General features: G+C 44.6%; 1 protein-coding gene across 1 annotated transcript in view; it reads left to right on the forward strand.

Moving 5' to 3' along the window:
• Positions 1 to 21,468, forward strand: part of KPNA6 (karyopherin subunit alpha 6) — a 33,203-nt gene extending 11,735 nt beyond the window's left edge. Inside the window, exons 2-14 of the mRNA XM_024199294.2 lie at positions 6,345 to 6,484; positions 8,330 to 8,425; positions 8,787 to 8,886; positions 9,311 to 9,405; positions 10,412 to 10,543; positions 10,761 to 10,849; positions 12,643 to 12,742; positions 14,548 to 14,711; positions 15,675 to 15,753; positions 16,530 to 16,655; positions 17,279 to 17,406; positions 18,781 to 18,959; positions 20,599 to 21,468. Coding sequence (XP_024055062.1) covers positions 6,345 to 6,484; positions 8,330 to 8,425; positions 8,787 to 8,886; positions 9,311 to 9,405; positions 10,412 to 10,543; positions 10,761 to 10,849; positions 12,643 to 12,742; positions 14,548 to 14,711; positions 15,675 to 15,753; positions 16,530 to 16,655; positions 17,279 to 17,406; positions 18,781 to 18,959; positions 20,599 to 20,786 — 1,616 coding nt within the window. The 3' untranslated portion in view covers positions 20,787 to 21,468. The remainder of the gene's footprint in view (positions 1 to 6,344; positions 6,485 to 8,329; positions 8,426 to 8,786; positions 8,887 to 9,310; positions 9,406 to 10,411; positions 10,544 to 10,760; positions 10,850 to 12,642; positions 12,743 to 14,547; positions 14,712 to 15,674; positions 15,754 to 16,529; positions 16,656 to 17,278; positions 17,407 to 18,780; positions 18,960 to 20,598) is intronic.
• The last annotated feature ends 835 nt before the right edge of the window (positions 21,469 to 22,303 follow it).

Consider the following 22,303-nt stretch of genomic DNA (forward strand, 5'->3'; position numbering starts at 1 on the left):
TGTGCATGCTCAGGTGCTGGAGTGACAGCACCCAGACCGATGTTCTTTAGCCACAGAACAAGCATTGTCTAGGCAGATGCAGTGCAAGCTTCACCTATGCTGCCTTGCCAGTGACTGCCATCCCTGCCTGGACATCTGCCATCTGGGAATTAGATATACTTTAGTTCAAGCAGCAATTAAATCAGGGAAGTCCTGTGGGCTGTGCTGTCTAGGAGGTCAGACTAGGTGATCACAATGGTCCCTTATGGCTTTATAATCTATGAACTGAGCTGAGACTTTCCCAACTCCATTTGTACAGGTCAGTGATCACCATCAACTGGCTTAGTGGTCTTCCAGTTATGAAACTAACTGGAACGTTAGTGCCTGTAGATTAGGATAAAATCACTTGTGGTGCTGGACCTCTGGGGTGGAGGGGGGTGGAGTTTCTAGGTTACTGTGCTGTCTTTTAGAATGGGTGTCAGAGGTTTAGGTGTGTTAATGAGGTACATCTCTCTATACTTAAGACTGGCTGCACATCAGTTGATAGAACTATTTATGAACCTAATTATACCAGCACGAGGGAGAAAATGTCTTAAGGCAGGTGAACTTGGCCCACAAGAGGGCAGCTAGGACACTGGTAATGTGCACTCTTCATAGCCATTTATTAGGCAAGTGGTAATACTTAACCAGTCCGTAACACCTGCCAACCAAAGATCTTGTATCTTCAAACACTGACTCCCTGCCTCTCAGGAGTGCTGTGAGGCTTAATTTTCTCCTTTTTACTGATGGCAAGCAGAAAGGCAAAACTGAACTAGAGAGGCTGCGACATGCTGGGGTAATGCGGTGTGATGCAAGAAGATCCCCAGACAATTAGTGTTGCTGCCCTTGGCAACATGAGATGAGAGTGAGGACCAAGGGCAAGCTGGTGAAATGAAGTACAGGAGGCTGGACGTGCTGCTGCCTTGCTGTCCTGAGAAAAGGATGTTCATGGTCCCCTTTGCAGGAGTCTTCTGAATTCAGGCTCTTATGTCCAGGTTTTCCCTTTGAGTCTTCTCCAACCCCAAGACAAGCATGTTGCCGGAGGAGGGCAGGACATGGCTCTGCTGCTGCCAAAAGGGCCAGAGGGTTTGCTACCAAATGTAGAGGCCATTCCCCACTCTGGGGAGCAATTGGGCAAGCTGAGCATGTTGCTTGAGCAGCAGCATTCTGGAGCAGAGACTTACTCTTCTGAAGTCTTCCATGAGGAGAATAGTTTGCTTTTAATTAGCTCTTTGCATTTGTTTTCCTTGAAACAAGCACAGTAGTTAAGCTGGGAATCCCAGACTCCTAACTGGTTCACTACCCAGTACGTTTTTTGGCATAGCATAGACACGACTTGATGATTTTGGGCAGTGATCTCATCAGATCTTGACTTAATGGGTAGGACTGAGTCAGTGCTTGTGGAGGGGAAACCCTCTCCCAAGGAGAACTCAAGGTGACTGGATAGATGGCACCCTTGTAGTGAGTCAGAACAACTTACCTTGTAAAATGCTTTGGGATCCTCCAAATTCAGAGCAGCCATATAAATGCAAAATTTCTAGATTATCAACATCTAAAACTCATGAGCAGTTTTTTAAAAAGAAAAGTGCTGATATTCAGGTTTACCTTAAACTACAGCCCTTCTGGTTGTGAGAAACATAGCATTTTAAAGCACCAACTCAGGACATTAAAATACCAAGTGGAAGTGTGTGGTTTGAGTGGCATTTAAACATCTGTCTTCAATATTTTAGGCCATCTTGGAGCTTTAACAGTTGATAGCTCTTCCTAGCAGCTAAAGATTTTAAACTATGTGAATAGCATTACTCAGTGGGGCTGTCCTGCAAGTATTTGAGCAGTGGTGAAGTTTGGGTTAATAGTTAACATTGACACAGCTTGACTTGCAGGTAGGTTGGGTTAATAGGGACTTTTTCACTAGAACAAACTTAAAAAGAAGCAACTTGTGCACAAAGCATTTTTCCTTGGCAAGGTGCTCTCTATTCCATATATTTGCATTTGCTGAAGAGCTTGTACTTCACAGCCCATCTCCTGCTGCCTGAGCTTGTAGTGAAATCCTAATCCTGAATTTGTGACATCTCTGTTGCCATGGAAATGGGATGTAATGTCACAAATTCAGCATTACTACTTCACTAGAGGATCAAGGAGAAGACTCCCTGGGAAAAGAGTCGGATGAAAGCACCTGAACTAGTGAACGTGTACAAGAGGTAATGGAAGATCGAGTGCCAGGTAAATTGTCTGAAGTCTGCTGTGCTTTGTTTTAGCCAGCATGTAAATCCCTCTTGAATGGCTTGCTGAATCTACAGGGCCTCCCAGCAGTAGCCCAGCATTTGTAGCCCGCTCAGATCCATAAGGCTCTTTCGGATGAGGTACACGGCAAACTTGGCACATTTTAAGAACTTGGATCCTGGTGCTGGTCTCACTGCATTTTAAGACTTGGCACTCATTTTAAGACTTCCATGTGGTGCTGGTCTCACTGCGCTGTTTTCCTGGCGTCCAGAACCTAAGAGAGCTGTCCAGAGCACCAAGGCATGCCCAGCCAGGAACAGAGATTGGGATTGTGCAAGTTTCCAGGCAGCTGAACTGTCATGTGTCATTTGGCTATTTATATGACTAACAGGCTAGTAATCCTGTATGTCGTACTAAGCCACTTAACTATTTTCCTCCTCCCTTTTTGTTTTGTTTTTTGTCCTGTTCATTAAAACTGCCTTTAACGTGAGCCATCACTTTTTGAAGGGGAAGTCTTGATCTGGATTTTTTTAGGATGCCTTTGTAATCTTTCAGAACACAACTAGTTGCAGTTATTGTTTACCGTATGCGGCTGTAATAGAGCCATTAATGTTAAGATAGCAGTATTGTTACTTATAGGAGTGGTACTAATGCTGCTGCTGTTGTATTGTTTCATCCTAATTAAAGTTTATGTGCTGACCACTTACCTTGGTATTTCTAATGTGCCTATTTTGACATCTTGGTACAATATGAATAAGGATCTTAATAGGTTTCAATCAGCTCTACCCTCTGATTCAGCTGCTATTACTTAATTCTTGCCTCCTTTCTAAGCCCACCATAATAATTGGGCTGAGGGGAGGCAGGTGGGAGAAGTTAGTTTCCACATGGTCTTCACTTTCATCTTTAGTGAAGAAAATCCATCTTCAAGGGCTAGTCATGCATAACTGGTGACATTTAGAATAAGGAAAACTGCTACATTAAGTATAATCTTGGGAAATTGCCAGTTATTCCTCTGAACTTCAAATATGAGACAGACCCAAACCAAATCAGTGACCAGATCCAGCCTTCAGTTCAGGCCCATTTATAGTCTTATGAGGCTTTTTGCCAAGGGGTAAAAACTACATTGGTTTGAAGTGCAGAGCAAAAGCCCCATCCATAGAACAACTATATGGTAGTGGGGGGGGGGGAATCTGTCTGTGACAGAGTAGTAGTGTAGAACTATATCACCCTAACTGGGTGAAACCCCTAGTCCAAGGTTTTGTCCGAGTCATAGGGACTTGGTTAGGTCTTCTCTGTTTAGAAGAGGTAACTGTTGTAGTTAGGCTCCCTGCAGGAGTAGTCAATAGATGGACTGCAGGACAAGTCTGGACCACTAGATGCTTTTGAACACACTGTGAAATCTTTTTATTTACTTACTATTTATCACTACTGTTGCATTTTGTATTTTGCTGTGGAGTCTGGACCTTGACTATACTTTGACTAAGAAATTTGGACCTTGACAAAAAATAATAGATTACCCCTGGGTCCCTGACTTAGCTGTAGTATAGACAGGGCCTTGGTAAGTGAAAAATGCACTGCCATTTAGAAGAGGGACCAATGATTGTGCTTGAGGTTGTATGATGTGCCAGGGCTAGAAGTGCTTGGAACTATTACAAATGTTTTCAGGCTGCATAAACTTTTCCAAGCAATGATCCAGGATCAATGCTCACTAAAAGACATTTTAGTCCTTGACTTACTGTTTCTGAGAAGGTAAGCAGGGACTGCTGTACCAAGGCAGAGCAAGTCTTTTTTTTTTTTTTTTTTTAAAGGGTTTTCATTCTTCAGTTTAACTAAACTTGTACCAACGAGGAACTGCCTTTTTGCTGGGCTTTGAGATGTTAAGCAGAGTTAGAAGTAAATAGTTTGTACCATCTTGCAATCCATCCTGCCACTCATTCCATCTCTTCATGCATCTTTTGTTTTCTGGCCCTCCGTTGTCTTGCTTGTCCATTTCACAACAAGGAACAGTATGGGGTAGAGAGGCTGGCTGCTTGCAACATGAATATATGGAGTGGTGCAGATATCCTGGGGAGTTTGGCTTTTTTGGTTTATTTGTGTTTGCAGACGAGTCCCCTCTCAGTTTTTTTGGCTGAGGGAGAGAATGTCCTCTAACAGCCGATACCATAACAAGATTCTCTTTTTTTCTGTGATCGTGTCTGTGTTAGGGTTTCTTCCATTTTTTTTTTTTTTTTTTTGGTTGTGTGTGTGTGGCTTTATTCCCCTGGGATTTTGGATCTCTAATTCACTTAAATCTTTACCTTTCCTATTCACAGGTTAACTCTCCTGACTATTTAACTTGCCTTGACATTAAGATGTTGGTCACTTGTACCTCTCATTTATGTAATCTGCTATAATAGAAGCTGACCCTAAAACTGGGTCTTTAAAACATTTGTCTTACACTAAGCTAGTAACTTGCAACTTAAATTACACTATATCCTGAAAACCTTTCCCCTTACTAAAAAGAACAAGGAGTACTTGTGGCACCTTAGAGACTAACCAATTTATTTGGGCATAAGCTTTCGTGGGCTAAAACCCACTTCATCAGATGCATGGAGTGGAAAATACAGTAGGAACCCACACACCACTGTGTATGTGTATATATAAAAAAAATCTCCCTGATGTCCTCCTGCTGGGAAACCTTAAATGGGTTCTCCTGACTCACTGAGGCTTGTGGCTTTAACTCATGTGGATATAAAGGAGGAGGGAGAACCTCTAGAGAAGACTTGGGTGTGGGTGGAGTAGTCCTGAGGTAGGAATCTTAGGAGCAGCCAAGCTTTTTGGGGTAGGGAGACTTGTACTGAACTTTATCGTGTTGTTTTGTTCTCCTGGGAAGGGATTACTCTACACTCTTTAAATTGTATCTTAGAACAGCATTGGGAATGACACCTGCTCATGTAATGTTTGAAACACACTGAACACAAGGCTTGGCTGAATCTGTACTTGAATACCAAACTTTTCTAACCCTGTTGAGGCAGTACTATGTTTGCATAAACTGGATATCACTGAGAAACTTACATCGTCTTACATCTGAGTTCCTCTTTTGCCACTAATTAGCAATAATTGCTCTCCCTGTGCCAAATACAAGAATGTTTGTTTATTTCTGTGAATCTAGAGTGGAATATGTAGGCACCAAAGTTTACAATATTGTTATGAAACAAATGAAAAAAATAATTAGCAGTGCTTCTCAGAGAGCTGAACACCATCAAAATAGTCAGCCTGGCCTACATGCCATTCCCAGCTGAATGATGTGTTGCATGCTTGTAATTTCTTTTTTTTTTTTTTTAAAGGGCCTGGAATTAGGCTGAAGTTGTTTTGAAGTGAATTTTGCTGGACTGTTTTATGCCTTGTCTAGACTTCAGACCTACTTATGTTCACCTCTGTATGGTTTGGAGTTGTGCTTGTGCTGTGTTAAATTTATGGAAGTGTGAACTTCATAAATTGCAAAGTCTCCCTACATTACAACATAAAATGGGTCTAAATGGAATTTCTTTAACTCCTAACTCAGTGTAACACCTTCTGTGCAGACCAGGCTGCTCTGAAACGTCTGAGTACATGTTGTGGTTACTGGTCATCAAATTCTTGACATGTTGGCCTGCTGTAGAGGATGTGGGGTGGGGAGGAGAGGAAGAATAATCTTCTTAGAAGGTGTTGTTTGTACCTGTGATTACAGGTACTCTTGGCACAATCTAAAGTATTGAAAATCCAAGTAGCTTCAGGCTTGCTGTCTCCTGAGGACAATGGTATAGTTCAGTGAGTACTAACCTCACACAGTGAGAAGTGTGCCTCATACAGTGATGTACGGGTCCAGGTTGCTTTTCAGAGTTGTAGATCTGTTTGTGTCAAGCTTCTAGCTTAGAACATTCTCACACTAATACAATAACACACCAGTTGTAGGTCAGTAATGCACTTTCTAAGTTGGCTATCTAAACTGCATCTTATGTTAAGAGATTGTTAAACTGAACTATTCTGTGCAATGGCGCACACGTGCCCATTTTCCTTGGGGGAGAAGGGCAGTATGACTGCAATGAAATCTGATCCTACTTTTCTGGTTTCTTCTTTCATAGAAACCATGGCAAGTCCCGCGAAGGATAAGGATAACTATCGAATGAAGAGTTACAAAAACAAAGCCCTAAACCCTGAGGAAATGCGTCGGAGAAGGGAAGAGGAGGGGATCCAACTACGCAAACAGAAACGAGAGCAACAGGTAACCTGCTGGAGGGGGATGTTCAGGGGCTTAATTCGACCAGAAATGCTGTTACCCAGCAGTTGCCCCTTCAAGGGGCCAGCTGATGAAGAGTTGATGGTTCATTTTTCTCTTTTTCCCCCTCTCTGGGCCCCTTCAGCATATGGATGTGGAATGTTGCTGTTTTTTTCCACACCCTTGTTCAGAATGTGGCTCCTTTGGAGAACTCTCTGCTCCCTGTGGGATTCACAGGTATTGCGCATGCTGCAAATGCAGTGTTCCAGATACCACAGTGGAATTCTGTCTGGCTTTCTGTGATCATGGATAAGGGGAAGACTTCCTAGATCTCGTATCTTTGGCGGGGGGGGGGGAAAGCAGGGGGGATCTAAGGACTTCACGGCCAGCTAAAAAATGGCACTGCCTGCTCTTGAGGAGCAAGAAGAACAAGTAAATGAATGGGCTGCAGCTTTTCCTTGTCCTTGGTATTTTTTTAGTTGGAGTATGTGAAAATGAGATACAGTAACTCCTCACTTAGTCACCCTGGTTAAAGTTAAGTCACTATTCAATTAGAGAACATGCTCGTTTAAAGTTGCGCAATGTTCTAACGCCCTCCACCCCCCCCCCAGCGCCTCCTGCTTGCCGGAGGGCCCCGTGGATCAGTGCCCCCCCGTCATCTCTGTGCCTCCTGCCCGCCGCAATCAGCTGTTTTGTGGCGTGCAGGGAGGTTGGGAGGGAGGGGGGATGAGTGAGGATAAGGCATGCCCTAGGGAGGGGGCAGAACTGGGCAGGAAGAGGGGAGGCAGGGTGGGGCCTTAGGGGAAGGGGTGGAGTGGGGGTGGGACCTGGGGCAGAGCCAGGGGTCGAGCACCCACCCCTGGCAGTTTGAAAAGTCAGTGCCTGTGGCCCAAGAAGCTTATGGCTGTCTCCATCTCTGCAGGGATCTAGAGGCCCAATGTCTCTGTACACCATGCAACCTGGCAGATTGGTTCTCTTAGGAGACGACTGGTCTCCCCAGCACCCTGTGGGAGGTGGGGGGATTAATTGACGAACTGGATCAGGCATTTGTGTGATCTGCTGCTCTGAGGCCAGCAGAGACATCCCCATTGGGTGCTGGGGAAGGATGCAGCACAGTGTCCCTTCCTATGTGCTGCCGCTTGCCTACTCTGCCTGGCTCCTGTGTCAAGCCCAAACCCACAGAGCTTGCACGGGGAGGACTCTGCAGGCCTAGGAGTGGGGGTGGTGTTGGCCCACACCCTCACCAGAGCTCTGGGGCCAGAGGATATTCACTTATCTAGCCACAGCTGAGAGTCAAACCACATATAATGTCTTTTTTTGTCTGGTGAAAAAAATTTCCCTGGAACCTAACACCCCCACCCCCCTTTACATTAATTCTTATGGGGAAATTGGATTCACTTAACATCGTTCCTCTTAAAGTCACATTTTTCAGGAACATAACTACAATGTTAAGTGAGGAGTTACTGTAGCTAGGACCACATGTAGAACTGGCAAATGCTGCAAGCTTCCCGCACAACTCTACCTGTGCCTCAACCCTGGTCCACAACCTGGCTCTTCTTTTCTAAACTCATTGGGCCAAGTTCCGCACTTGCCTACGCCATACAGTCCCAGGGAAATCCATGGATACTACTAAGGGTAGGACTTGGTCCACTCTTACCAGGATTCATAGGTCAAACTATTCTGCAGAGGTGCTAAGCTAGTGTGTTAAGCTGCCACTCCCTTATTAAGTTGCCCTTGGTCTAGCACATGGCATATTTTGTTTGTGGAACAAGACTGCCCAGTTGCGATGGCTCTAAGTCAGGCATTGCCTTGTGACCGATACCACTCACTCTGGTTGTAATCTCTTTTCAGCTATTTAAAAGGAGAAATGTGGAACTTATTAATGAAGATGCTGCCATGTTTGATAGCCTCCTCATGGATTCCTATGTCAGCACTGCCACAGCTGGGGTAAGGCTTCTTGAGTAACGTTGTCCCTCCCTTACAGACTCTTAATTCTGTGGATCACAAAATCAACAAACTTTAACCCTTTACAAATGCATCGGTACCATGCCCTAGTACTCCTTAATTCACTACCCTTCGTAACCCCATGTACTCGTCACTTCTACGAATATTGCAGATGGGACTCCGGTGAGTTTTAAAAGCCTTCTAGGATTAGACTTTCAAGAGTAGTGTGGTCCTGACTTGGATTAGCCTTCAGATCAAAAGGATGAGCACAGGATTCTGGTGGTACTAAGTTGTTCTGATTTTTGAGGTCTGCAACCATAAGTTTGGAGTTGTGGTTCTGACATTGTTTTTCCTGCCGTCTTAGGAGGGAGTGATCACGAGAGAGATGGTAGAGATGCTTTTCTCAGAGGACCCTGATCTGCAGCTAGCGACCACCCAGAAATTCAGGAAACTGCTCTCCAAAGGTAAAAGCAGAGCGCCTTTTCTTAGCTAGCTCATAAGCTCTCATAGGTAACTGTCTTATCTGTCTGACGCACTTAGCACAGTCTTGGTGCTGTACAGAGAATTAATAACTTTGGGGGCAGAAGAATTCCATCTGTTACTTATGCCCATTGCCATGTCTGTTCCTGATTAACATTGGATGGGGAGGGAATACCAAACCTATATTGACCATTAGTATGGTCTTTTACTGGCTTTTCAGCATTTAGAAAATGCTCCCGTGACTTACAGCTGGGTGAACTGTGGAAAAAGCCTTCTTCTGGCTAGTTGCTTTGTCAGCTCAAGTACAAGTTAAAATTGTTGGCGTGGATGATTTAATGCAATGAACTTGACCTCCGTATTAAATTTAAATGCCCCTACTGAGTATTGACCCTGCCTCCTTCTTCCTAGAGCCGAATCCTCCGATAGATGAAGTGATAAATACTCAGGGAGTGGTGGACAGGTTTGTTGAATTCCTGAAGAGAAGTGAAAATTGCACACTACAGGTAAAGGAGAGTACCGTGAAGGATTCATACTGTGAATAAAAAGCACTTAAATAAGATGACACTTCAGAGCTGAGCGGTGTGAATCTTACAGCAGCGAGCAGGCAAAGGTGGTATCTTAGAGCCCAGAAGTTGCAGAGCATGAGCCTCTTTTTTCTTTGAGGAGACGACATTTTCTCACATCCAACTGAGGGTGTTATGAAGATGGTCATCTACTTCCTTTTCCTCCAGGAGGTCTCATGTCATAGGGATCAATCTCCAAGGAGAATTTAATGGGAGCTTAGCCATTAGTCACTCGTGAAAGCATGCAGCAAAGGGAGATAAAGAGCAAAATATGCAGCTCTGCCTCACCTGGGGCTCAGAATAACAAATGCCAAACCTGTGCTGGTATCCAGGGGAGTGGCATGGGATAGAGTTGGCTGTTTGAGTAGAACAATCTCTTCACTTCCCACCCAATACAAAGATCTGGTCAGGAACTCTTCTGGGCCACCTTGAGACTGCATTCCTCATAGTGGGGAATGGTCTGAGGCTTTGGGGTGTGGTGGTGGTGAGGTAGTGCTTTCCGGCCTGACCACTGAAAAGTGGAAGTGAGCTGCAGCCTTGTTAATCCCATGCTGAGAAGAACTGCAGTCTTGGCGCAGAGAGGAGACATGTGTGCAACTGCTCCAGTTTTTCAGTGTCAAAGACCTTAAAATGATATTCCCTTTGCTTCAGGTGGGTGTGGGCAGGGTCTACCCTGGGTAACCCAAAATCCACCCCTCTCCTAAAAAAGCTGTAGATTTCCCTAGAACTACCATTGTTGTGCCAGAAACTAGCGCGCTCAGTGAGCAGCCAGATTATGGAGGAAAAGTTGTTGCCTCATAAAACAATTCCCCCTGTAGACGTGAGAGCACAAGATGAAAGGAGAATAGGCCAAAATCCATAGCTAATGTTTTGCTCTGGTTAGGGTTGTTGGGCTTATGCCATTGTGCAGCTGTTGTGTAACCTATTACTGATGTGCTTGTTTCAGTTTGAAGCGGCGTGGGCTTTGACGAATATTGCATCAGGAACCTCCCAACAAACAAAAATAGTCATTGAGGCAGGGGCAGTTCCTATCTTCATAGAACTGTTAAACTCTGACTTTGAGGATGTCCAGGAACAGGTATGGTTCATTACAGTTTTCTGGGGATAGGCTGAGTGTTCTAGACACTGGATTTCAACTAAGTGTTTAACATGCATGAAAGTGTTTGGCGAGCAGGAGCTTCTGTCAGTTTGGCCTAGTTACTTGGAGCCATAGAAACATTTTCCTAGGACAGTGCTCCCTTCTTCCTCTATTCCGAGACTGTGTGAATGCTAAAACTGCTGCTCTTTCCTTCCAGGCTGTCTGGGCGTTGGGGAACATCGCTGGAGACAGCTCTGTGTGTAGAGATTATGTTCTTAACTGCTCTATTCTTCCTCCCTTGTTACTGTGAGTAGCCATGAACACTTGGCAATACAGTTCTTAAAGCCCCAATGTACTAAAGCAGAGTATCCTCTTGGTGTCCAAGTTGGGTGAACAGAACTACCTAAGAGTGTGTGTGTGTGTTGGGAGTCAGCTTAGCCTGCAAATAAGCATCAGATGAGTTAGCAGATGAGACTGGTGTCTGATACAACATGTCAGGACTTGCTAGATAACTCACCTTCTCACGCATCCTTACGCTTGCTGTGCACAGCATGAGCGCCTGTTGCAGAGTATGCCAGACAGCCCTTTCTGAAGTCACAGGGCCTATTTAGAAGTGCATATACAGTAAGTGCAGAGAACCCAAAGTAGGGTGACCAGATGTCCTGATTTTTATAGGGACAGTCCTGATATTTGGGGCTTTTTCTTATGTAGGCTCCTATTATCCACCCCACCCCCTGTCCTGATTTTTCACACTTGCTATCTGGTCATCCTAACTCAAAGAAATACAGCTACACTATAAACGTCAGGAACCTGTTAGTCTGAGGTCTTCCCAGGGTTGAGGAGAAGGAGGAGTTTGCACTGTGCCCTCTCCTCTGTTTGTTTAACACTCGAGTCCTGACAGCTGCTTCAGCACACTAGAAATGGAGATGGGAAGATTCACCTAGATTGAGTGCTTTCAAGTACTAGCCATATTAATTACTCTCAAAACTGTCTAAATTGCCCCATCCTATTCTGGGTGAAGTGATGCTGCTTCTAGTGGCAAGATAAGTGCTTTGCCACATGTGGTGCAAGCAAGTCAACAGACTTTTCTTACTGTAGCTGCTGACTTCAGGCTCCTAGAGGGTAAGCTGGTGACTTTGGTGTCCAAGAGCTAAGGGATTGATTTTATTTGTGGTGGTGATTGTGACAGGTGCACAGAGCTGGTCATGGTTCAAGAGGAAAGTACCACATTGCCCCATCTTATTTCATGCAGAGTCTTAAGAGCTGGGTGGGAACTTCTCGCTCTGTATAAACCATGAAGTGTTAGAGAACAAAGCTTCTAATTTCAACTGGAATTGCTGGGCCCTCTAAGAAGGTTAAAGATTTAGCTCTTTAAAAACTGGTTTTCTCCTGAAATGTACTTTACTACAGGTTAAATCTGCCATACTATCAGTGTTGGCAATGAGGTTGCTACCAGCAGAAATCCCAGTTTGTTGAAAGCATTTTCAAATCTTTCACCATAATTTCTGTAAAGTTGTGTAGTCTTCCCCCCCCCCCCCCCCCCCCCCCAAAAAAAAAACCCCACACAAGAAGTGGCATTGATTGTATTGCAAATAGCTCTGTTCCTGGGTCAGTACTGAACTAGTATTCTGGAGGCCTAAAGCTGTTGATCTCTTCAGATGAGATCTAAAAATGAGGTCCTGATCATTTGTGGTAACTGAATATCCCATGAACCTCTTCATAAGAGTATGGGTGCTTCTCTGGATGTCTTAGCCAAATTCAATCGTGGGAAATCGCATTCTGCCAACCTAAATTTCCCCCCTGCAATTTTAGTTGAAGACAGTATATGCTTCCTGTTCAGAGTTGTGCTGTTAAACAGCTATTGTTTCTGCCCTAGGGGTAGCCACAGTTCATCTTTCTTCATGATCCGTGCGTGAGGCTCATGAAATATGCAACATTAGCATGATCTGAATTTTTCAGACCTGGGCTTAGCAAGTGGGTGCAGCTGTCTCGAACTTCTTGGACTCTTATTGCGTTCCTTCATATTGAATCGTGCTGGTTTACAGGCAACTCAAACTGACTTAACCTGGGAGTATAATAGCTGGTGATTCTCTTTTTAGGCTCCTCACCAAGTCCACCAGGTTGACAATGACTCGAAATGCTGTCTGGGCCTTATCAAACTTGTGCAGAGGGAAGAACCCACCACCTGAATTTGACAAGGTGAGGAATGAATCCTTTCCTGTTAATGTGAACAGAAGCTGTTGTGGAGGGGGAACCCCAGCAAGACCCTGAGGTCTGCTACCTCTAGAGGTCGTCAGAAACATTCAGACTAAACATTTGTTGGCATTTGCTGATCTCTGTCTAAACATCTGATGGAGATGGATGAAGTTCTGCTGGGAATAAGGCAGGGGCCTGATGGGACACGGGCTGCTAGGCAGCTTTTGAAACCTGCCTGTTTCCTGCTAGCTTTCCATTCCTGGGCTCCTTTGCAGTCCACTTGCTGGACTGCCTCTGAGTCAGAGACCCCAAGGTCTAGACCAGGGGTGGGCAAACTTTTTGGACTGAGGGCCACATCTGGGTATAGAAATTGTATGGCAGGCCATGAATGCTCACAAAATTGGGGTTGGGGCACGGAGGGTGGGTGGCGCTTACCTCAAATGGCTCCCGGAAGCCATGACGTGTCCCCCTTCCCCACCTCAGTTCCTATGCGGAGGTGTGGCTGGGTGGCTCTGCTACGCACTGCCCTGTCCACAGGCACCGCCCTTGCAGCTCCCATTGGCCATGATTCCCGGGCAATGGGAACTGCAGGGTGGTGTTTGGGGCGGGGGCAGCATGCGGAGCCCCCTGGCTGCCCCTATGCGTAGGAGCCAGAGGGGGGCTATGCTGCTGCTTCTGGGAGCCGTGCGGAGCGGCCCCCGATCCTGCTCCCTGGCTGGAGCGCAGCAAGCCCCAGACCCCACTCCCCAACGGGAGCTTGAGGGCCAGATTAAAATGGCTCAGGGGCCGGATCCAGCCTGCAGGCCATAGTTTGCCTACCCCTGGTCTAGGCCATGCAGGCTGCCCCAGAGCTGGGGCTCCATTCTCTTCAGTGAGAACTCAAAACTTTGGAACAAACTGTGAACTTCAAAATATAGAACTCCTTCACAGCAGACTTACTTATTACCCAGGGAAGGCCTTCTCTTCTCCGCACCCCTTCCGTTTGGTGCCCCTGTCCTCTTAAAAAAGATGGTCAGTAACAGCATGAACATTAAGCAGGACTGGAGGACCTTTACTCCCTATTTTGGTTAACACTGTGTGGTTAAGGTCTGTTACTTGACAACTCCCTTGATAAGGCTGGAGAAGCTTGAATGATGTATAGTTAGAAATATGTGTAAGGCTGTGCACTGTTACATAGGTTAACCAAGTATGGTGGTGACTGTTTGGGTGGCTGTCTGTCGACAGTACTGGCTGTTCAAGATTATCAAAGGGGCAGGGAATGAGGTGGCTTTCTTACATGAGAAGAGTGCTTGTCATCCAAGCTGCAAACAGTCCAGCTGTTGCTCATTTTATAAAGAATGGTAAAAAGCTTATAACTGGATATTGGTTTTGGAGAGGGATGACCCCTTATATGCTGAGTTAGTGAGCGTTGGAGAGGCCCTGTTGTAACATGAATCTCTTTTGCTACAAGTTTTTGTGAACTATGTAGAAACCTGTGTATCCAAAACTACCCCCATGACATCAACAATTCTCAACACTTTGTCAGACAACTGGCCCCTGAACAATATATGTAAGGTCCTATGTAACAAATGTATGAATGGAAACTTTGGTTTCTGATGTTACTTGAACCAGTTCTTTGGTGCTGTTAATCGTGGTGGGTTTAGAAATCTAGGTGAGAACCCCACCCGCCCACAGGATGGCATCCAGTTCATCATTCACACACACAGACACTTGGCATAGCTTGCACACAAAGCTGCCTTGCCTCTTCTGAAGGAACCTTTTCTAAACTCTTTCTCTGGGGTGGGGGTGGTTGGTTATTCTTATTTTAGGTGTCTCCTTGCTTGCCGGTATTATCCCGATTATTATTCAGCAGTGACTCCGACTTGCTGGCAGATGCCTGCTGGGCACTCTCCTACCTATCAGATGGCCCCAATGAGAAAATCCAAGCAGTAATAGACTCCGGGGTGTGTCGGCGACTGGTAGAGCTGTTAATGTAAGTGTGTTGCCCTGCATAAGAGGCAAAGACCTTGGACCGAACAGCCCATGTGAATATGGGTTTGTCTTGTTAACCTTTGCTTATCAAGGTAAAGCTCACCACAGCACTAATGTTTTCAAATTGGTGCCCAATGGGCAGAAAACTAAGGCTGCTTGTGTCAGAGGGATTATCTAGTATCCTTGGGTATATGGGAATACGTGACATGGGTTGTGTTGGTCTATCGGACGGAGGGAAAGTCTCTGTATAGTGCTGGAAGAGTAGCTGTAGTGCCTTATGCTAGGAAGAGCATGATACACCAAGACCATGCTGGTCCTGAGACTAGTCTAACCCATGAATAGGCAAAGGCTATGGTATTGATGCCAGACTAAGACAGTACACTCTGTGCTGCTCTACGACTTTAAAACTCCTCTATGGAAGCTTAAAGTAATCTTTTGTTAGCTCTATTATAATGTTAGAAGAAAAAGATCAATAACAGAATAAATACAGCACTTTCCAAATAAACTTGTCTTTTGTTGACACTCCTGTAATATTTATCCATTGAACAATCTGTAGAGTCATGGCTCTATTTTAGATCTGTTGATGAGTTTGTGTGTTGTCTAATGCAGATGGCTTTCATTTGCATTGCATCTTGAGGGTTTGAAAATAAATGCATTTTCAGGAGTGTTCTGGTTACTGTTAATTGGATGCCACAACAGTGAGGAGGGGCATGAAAGACTAAAGTTAGGAGTGATTTGAAGGTGACAGGAAGTGGTCCATGATGAAGCTTATGGTTGTAAGAGGACAAAGAATGTTCTTATGGTGACGCAATCCTTGCTCTTTCAGTGACCGTCTTTGGTTTGGACACATGTTGCTGTGTGCTTCTGATGGTGGAATTTTAACTAAATGGGGGGTGAAGAGGGTGGAGGGATTCTGTTACAAAGGGCTTGGACTGATGTTTCTTTCCCTTCCTCTTTCTTGCAGGCACAATGATTATAAAGTAGCTTCCCCAGCTTTGCGAGCTGTAGGCAACATTGTGACGGGTGATGACATCCAGACCCAGGTGAGTGGGATGTGACTAGGTCTTCTCATATTCAGTGTTTGAGCAGGAGGGAGCGTTAAAAATGTCTCGGATAAAAACCCAGATCATCACTAAGAGGAGGGAGTAAAGTTCTCATGACAGATCTGCGCTCAGATTTCTAGGCTTGCCACTAGAAGATGAAATCTAGCTTAGAACACCCACCCCTTAATCAAAACAGGAATGGCTCAACCTGCAGGGTTGCCCATAAGATGAATTGAGCCATGCTGGCATGGCTCAAGATTTAGCTACAACAACAAAAGTCCCTTCTGTGTATTGGTGCTTGTGAACAATATAGTGTATACAAGTATCTCATTGTAGCCAGTGTTTGTGTAGGGAGACAAGTCTCAGGACTCCAGTCACTGAAATTTCTCATTTCCAGCATCCAAGAACTAGGGATGATATATTCTGCCTCTGCCGCCTCATCCTCCTTGAGCTCTGCTACAACAGGAGATGAGGAGCAGGATGCAGTGGAGGGAGGCTTGTCTTCTGTCTGCCTCCTGAACCACACAGCGCATTCCTGGTAGAACACTTTGCAATTGGGATGTCTGATGCTACACATGCCTCTCTGAGATAGGAAAAGCATTCTCTTCCTGCTGCTGCCTAATGGAACACCTCATTCAGTGGCAGGAGTTTCTGGAAAATGTTGGAAGAAAATATTTTTCCCCATAAGAATCCAGTAAAGATGTGCTGAAAGTATCCACACTATAGAAGTGGAGGAAGGCGAATGGTGTCATCGTATCCTGTACTCTTCTCTTAAGGTGATCCTGAACTGCTCAGCTCTGCCTTGCCTGCTTCATTTATTAAGCAGCCCCAAAGAGTCTATCCGGAAGGAAGCTTGCTGGACCATTTCTAACATCACAGCTGGAAACAGGGCTCAGATACAGGTAAAGTTTCCAGAATCCTCGCCAGGCCCACCTGCAACACTCTTGGATCCATGGAGCACCATTACAACAAAGCTTATGTGATTCTTAGTTGGTGTTTAAAGGCCACATTTTACACCCTGGACTTCCCTCTTTTCTCTGGTTATTTGCAGGCACAATTAGTGTCATTGTTCTACTTGACTGCCCCCACAACGATAGTTAGACATCTAAGTGACTCTAACTGTGCCCACAAATGGCACCTGGTCTGAAACATGCTCTAAATGTCTAATCACTGAGTGAGCTTGGGGAGGTGGGGATTAATCTGCCTCTTCATTGTGGTTCCAAAGTTCAGATGTACACCTAGAATAACGCCTTTCAGTCGGTGTACAGCATTTGATAGAAAGGAGAATTACAAAGGGCCTAAATCCAAACAGATGCACACAGTGACCAAAGACTGACTTTGGTATTGGTGCAATAATAGGAGATTAAGTTCTTGGATAGTAAACTTAATCTTACACTTACAGGACATGGTAGGAGAAGCAGGTGAGGATCACTGAAAAGGTTATAGGTTTCGGTTCCCGGAGCCTGCTAGCTTTTTAGGAGTCGCTTGGCCTGTCCTAAATGCTGCTTCTCTCTTCTTCCTTCAGGCAGTCATAGATGCAAACATTTTCCCAGTGCTGATAGAAATCTTACAGAAAGCAGAATTCCGCACAAGGAAAGAGGCAGCCTGGGCCATCACGAATGCGACATCAGGAGGAACCCCAGAGCAGATCAGGTACGTTGAGAGGCTGTTTTTATGTGTACTTTGTCTCTGACTCCATCAAGCTATAGCAAATTTGTACAATCAGTTTGCCATCCGCATTTGTGGCCATCCATCCGTCGACTCCTCTGGCTACCTTGGCCTTGAAAGAAGCTCCAAGACCTATTCAGAGATCCAGCATGTATTTATAGCTTTCTCTAGGCTCTAATTCTTTCAATGAAGAGACTACATTTTTGCTGTAAAGCCATTCGAGTAGGGATAAGTTACTGGTGCTGCTTCTGTATTTACCATCGAGACTGTAGCTGTTGAGAACCAGAAGAGTCATTGTTCAAAGTCTGAGCTATAGATTAGTGTAACTGTTTTATATAACTATGCTACATTTGAGGTGTGTTTTTTAAACAGTATCTATTTAAAAATCTTGTGCCACACAAAGGATGCACTTACAAATCTTTAGCATCTTGGCCATGCAGTCTAATTCTGGAAGTATCTGGTCTGCGTCATGTACCTGACATGCATATGCTCACACTCTGGCTCTGATACAATTCAAAACCCAGTGAAGCACTTAAATTTCCTAATCCATCAGTACTTGCACTTGGGTTTAAAACCCTTTCTGATTTGCTTCATTCAAAGTACATTTCTATGTCTTTAAAATTCTGTTAAGCTTGCATCTAATAGAAGCAGCAGCATTACAAGGTGCCCCTATAACTGCCAGTATTGTGTGCTTTACCCAGGAAAAATGTAATATGGACTCTATGCAGGTGAATTAGTGGTGTTAACTTTGTTTTTCTGCAGCCTGTGTAGGAAATGCACAAATAATTTTGCAAGTCTAAATTTAAACAGATGTTGGGTATAAATCTTTCACCATATCAAAGAATATAAATACCTGGCTAATTATAGGCTAAATAATTTTAAAAATATGCTGCAAAATTTAAGACCCATGCGAATGTTTTGTTTGTTTTTTAAATTCCAGTGAAGTTTTTTGGTGGGATTTAAATAGTGCATGTGACTGTAAACAAGCGATACAGATGACTCCAGTTTCATAGTTTACTTTGTGTCGTTTATGCAGCTTGGACAAACCAGTCTAGAACGTCAAAACTTGCCTGCCTATAAAGTCAGGCACCTTAATAGATCTGGATTCTGACTTCAATGGGAGTTGAGTGTTAACACATTGTAAATAAGGGCCCTGGTTGTTAGAGGTTAAAGTGTTTAATTTAAACACCCAGCTTCGAGAGCTAATGGTGAAAAGGATGTTACCTGTTAGGCAATATTTAAAATACAAATTTCCTTAAACCTGTCAGTGTCCCTTTAAACCTAAATGCATGTCACAATGTTACTTAACCTTCCTTCTTGATAAATTGAATGTTTGTCTTCCCTGTGTCTTCTCTTCAGGTACTTGGTAAACCTAGGCTGTATCAAACCTCTATGTGACCTGCTGACTGTCATGGACTCCAAGATTGTTCAAGTGGCCCTGAATGGCCTGGAGAATATTCTGCGGCTCGGTGAGCAGGAGGCCAAGCAAAGTGGCACAGGCATCAACCCCTACTGCAGCCTCATTGAGGAAGCCTATGGTAAGTGGCTCTCACTGGCCTTGCTGCTGTGACTTGTTCCCAGGAGGAAGTAATGCAGGATATGTGTTAGAGCAGAGGTTCTCAAACTGTGGTCCGTGGACCACCAGTGGTCCATGAGCTCCATTCAGGTGGTCCGCAGATAGTTCCCTCTCAGGTGCGTGCCTGGGCAGCCACACATGAGAGAATGAAGAGCCACCCACCTTACTGTGGAGCCACGCAAGCGTGGCTCCACTGATTAGGTGTCTGGACCCTGAAGAGGATGCACATGTAAGGTGAGGTGGTGGCCTTGGGGGGAAGATGGGGTAGGTGGGAAGGGGCAGTGGGGTGAGGCAAATTTGGGACATAAAGGGCTGTGGTGGCCAGAGAGAGCACATTTTCCCCAGCTCCAGGGCTGCAGCTGCTGGGGAGAGACCCCCCTCCTTCCCAGCCTCAGCTCTGTGGTGGGGGAGACCCCCCCTCCTTCCCAGCCCCAGCTCGGGGGCTGCCATGGCAAGGGAGAGGGCACATCCATTGCCTTAGAAAGGTAAGACTACTGATATTAAAATATGAGTTGTGTGCTTTTATTTGTAGAACAAAAAATGTTTAAGGTCTTTTAAAAAAGCGTTTTTATCCAAAGCGCTTTACAATAGTTAGCGAACGGTACAAACAACATTTGGAAAGATCATTAAGTGATCTGCCAAGATCCTCTGCAATTTTCAAGTGGTCCATGGGGGGGGGAAGTTTGAGAACCACTGTGTTAGAGGCTGCTTACGCTCTATTGCTGAAAGTGTTGGTCCACTTCCTCTGAACTTCAAATGTGTATGAGATGAGGGATGCTAGAAGTTCTGGATTAACTGCTGTTTTACCCCAATAGTTAGTCTGTATAAGCACACGCTCTGTGGCTTGTTGCATTCTGTGATTACGGGTAGCTAGGATGAGTACGAGGGAAGGTGTAAGTGCCAAATGGATTCCTTGGACCAGAAGTCTCTTGCATCCAAGATGCTGGAGGTGATTGAAGATAAAGTTGGGGCTCTCACAAATTGGCATCATTGATGTCCCAAGTTAGGGCTGCCCTTCAGGAAAACGAATGACAATTCCATAATTTTCTTTTAGATACTAACAAGACACCTGCATAAAAATCACTTATTTTACAGGGCCCAAAGGTGTGCTAGTCACTTAATGAAAAACAAGAGAAGCACAGTTCCTACCCTGGAGAGATCAGTCTAGTCTTGTCACTTCACTTCTCTTCCCACTTCCTCCTCTGTCTCTCCAGAATGTGAGCTCTTTGGGGCAAGGACCTGTCTTCCTTTTTTAGTCCGAAGTGCCTCATGCACTGTTGGTGCTCTGTAAATGATCTGGCTTGTGAGACTTCTGATTTGTGGTGTATCCTCCAAATAGGAACAACTCCTCATCTTACTAAGTTTTAATTGGACCCTTTAAACATGGGCTGGGAGAGAGATTCAATCCAAAAGCTCTTCTGGAGTAATGGAGCGCGCACGTGTGTGTGTTTTAAGATATTCTAACTCTGGGCAAAATGCAAGCTGAACAAATGGTGGTCTTGTGGCCCCACACAGTTGAAAGGGTGAAGGATGGATGGGGGCTGGGAATAGTATGGATGTTCTGATCAGTCTTGCCACATTCCATTTTTCTCTTTCCTAAGGCTTGGATAAAATAGAGTTCCTGCAGAGCCATGAGAACCAGGAAATCTACCAGAAGGCCTTTGATTTGATTGAGCACTACTTTGGAGTAGAGGATGACGACTCCAACCTGGCTCCCCAGGTAGACGAGAACCAGCAGCAATTCATCTTCCAGCAGCCTGAGGCCCCTATGGAAGGCTTCCAGCTATAATGTGTTCAGATGGGGAAGAACACCACAAACTTGCCAGAAATCAACTGGGAGCAGCCAGAGTTATAGTCCCATTTCCCCCCTCCTTACGAACGGAAGGCGCAAACACCCATGCCAACCCATTAGGAAACAGTTCCTCCTTCGAGAACAGCTAGAAGCAATGCTTTGCTCTCATGGAAAGAAGGGGATTTTATTTTTTACACTTTTTTTTTTGCTGCTGCATACATGTCTCTAAAGCAGGCACCAAGGTGGAGGAAGGACACGGAGGTAACAAATTGCACCTCTTGTTTTAATTTGTGGTGATCTTTCACAAATATTATCACTTGTTACCTCGGGTACTTAAATGAAATTTCAGTGGGGGGGGCGGGGAACACAAATCAAAAGTTAAGCATTCTCTTCTCTGACAACATTAATCCTGGAAGCTAGGGTTGATCTATTTAATTTTTTTTGCACATCTTACTCTTTGTTAAAGACTCTAATCTGCCAAGAGCAAAGTTTCGCCCCTCACCTTTTCACAGCTCTCCTTCAGTGGACCGCGCCATTGGACATGGGCCAAGCTCCCCTTGAAACATACTGTAAATGGACAAAGGAGAAGTGGGAAGACTTTTCCTGGGGAGGGATTTTTTCCCTTTGTTTAAAATTTTTTTTCTTTAAGAACTGTTATTGGTATTTAAAAAAAAAAAAAGCAACAAAACCCCAAAGATGGTAATTGTGAAGAGGTGAGGAGATGTTTTGGTGGTCTTTGAAAAGAGGAAGCACAGCTGCCATTGCACGGGCTTCACTTGCATTGCTACTGATTGAAGTCACAGAACTGTTGAAATGGTGAAACCCATCTTCATCTTTACTTGAAAATTTTTTCATGAAAACGTGTATTAAGATTTGGATTTTTTTTCTGAATGGATGGGGTGGGGGTGGATTGTTTATTTTATGGGGTGGGGAGGAAGGAGGGCATAGCTACACTTGACAGGAGCATTGTGTGCAGTGTTAACTCCAGTAGCAAAGGGCCTGAGTTTTCAGGATTACTTTCTGCTCACAGTTGGATCATGTACATTTTACTTCAAAAGGAAGAGTCAAAGCTCTGTATTTTTTATATATTATATATAGGTAGATATTTGTCTAATTGGCTTCAGAGAAAAATATATATGAAATTTCTGTAATTTATGTAAATAGAATACTGTGAGGCAGGTACACCTGGAAATGATGGTCTATGAACTCACTCACTGGTTGTCCTGCTTCTTTTCCTCTGTTTACTCACGTACTGTACAAGCAAACATAGATTTGTCTTAAACTCCTTTTCCGGATTGAGTTTACTTAGCCAAGAGTGATGATAAACACAATAGGCTATGGAAAACCCAAACAATTTTGGGATTTGAGGGAAGGGGATGGGGGAAACGTGGTTCACCAAGGTGTCTAATAGACTCGCTGTCTGCATCCCCTCCCTGTTCTTGCTGTCCTAAGCAAGTGCAAGTTTGGAAGCCTTTGGGACTGGGAATTTCAAGAGGGTAAGAAACAAAGCATGG

This window comes from Terrapene carolina, unplaced genomic scaffold, assembly GCF_002925995.2.
Source record: "Terrapene carolina triunguis isolate 2854851 unplaced genomic scaffold, T_m_triunguis-2.0 Scaffold236, whole genome shotgun sequence".
Lineage (NCBI taxonomy): Eukaryota > Metazoa > Chordata > Testudines > Emydidae > Terrapene > Terrapene triunguis.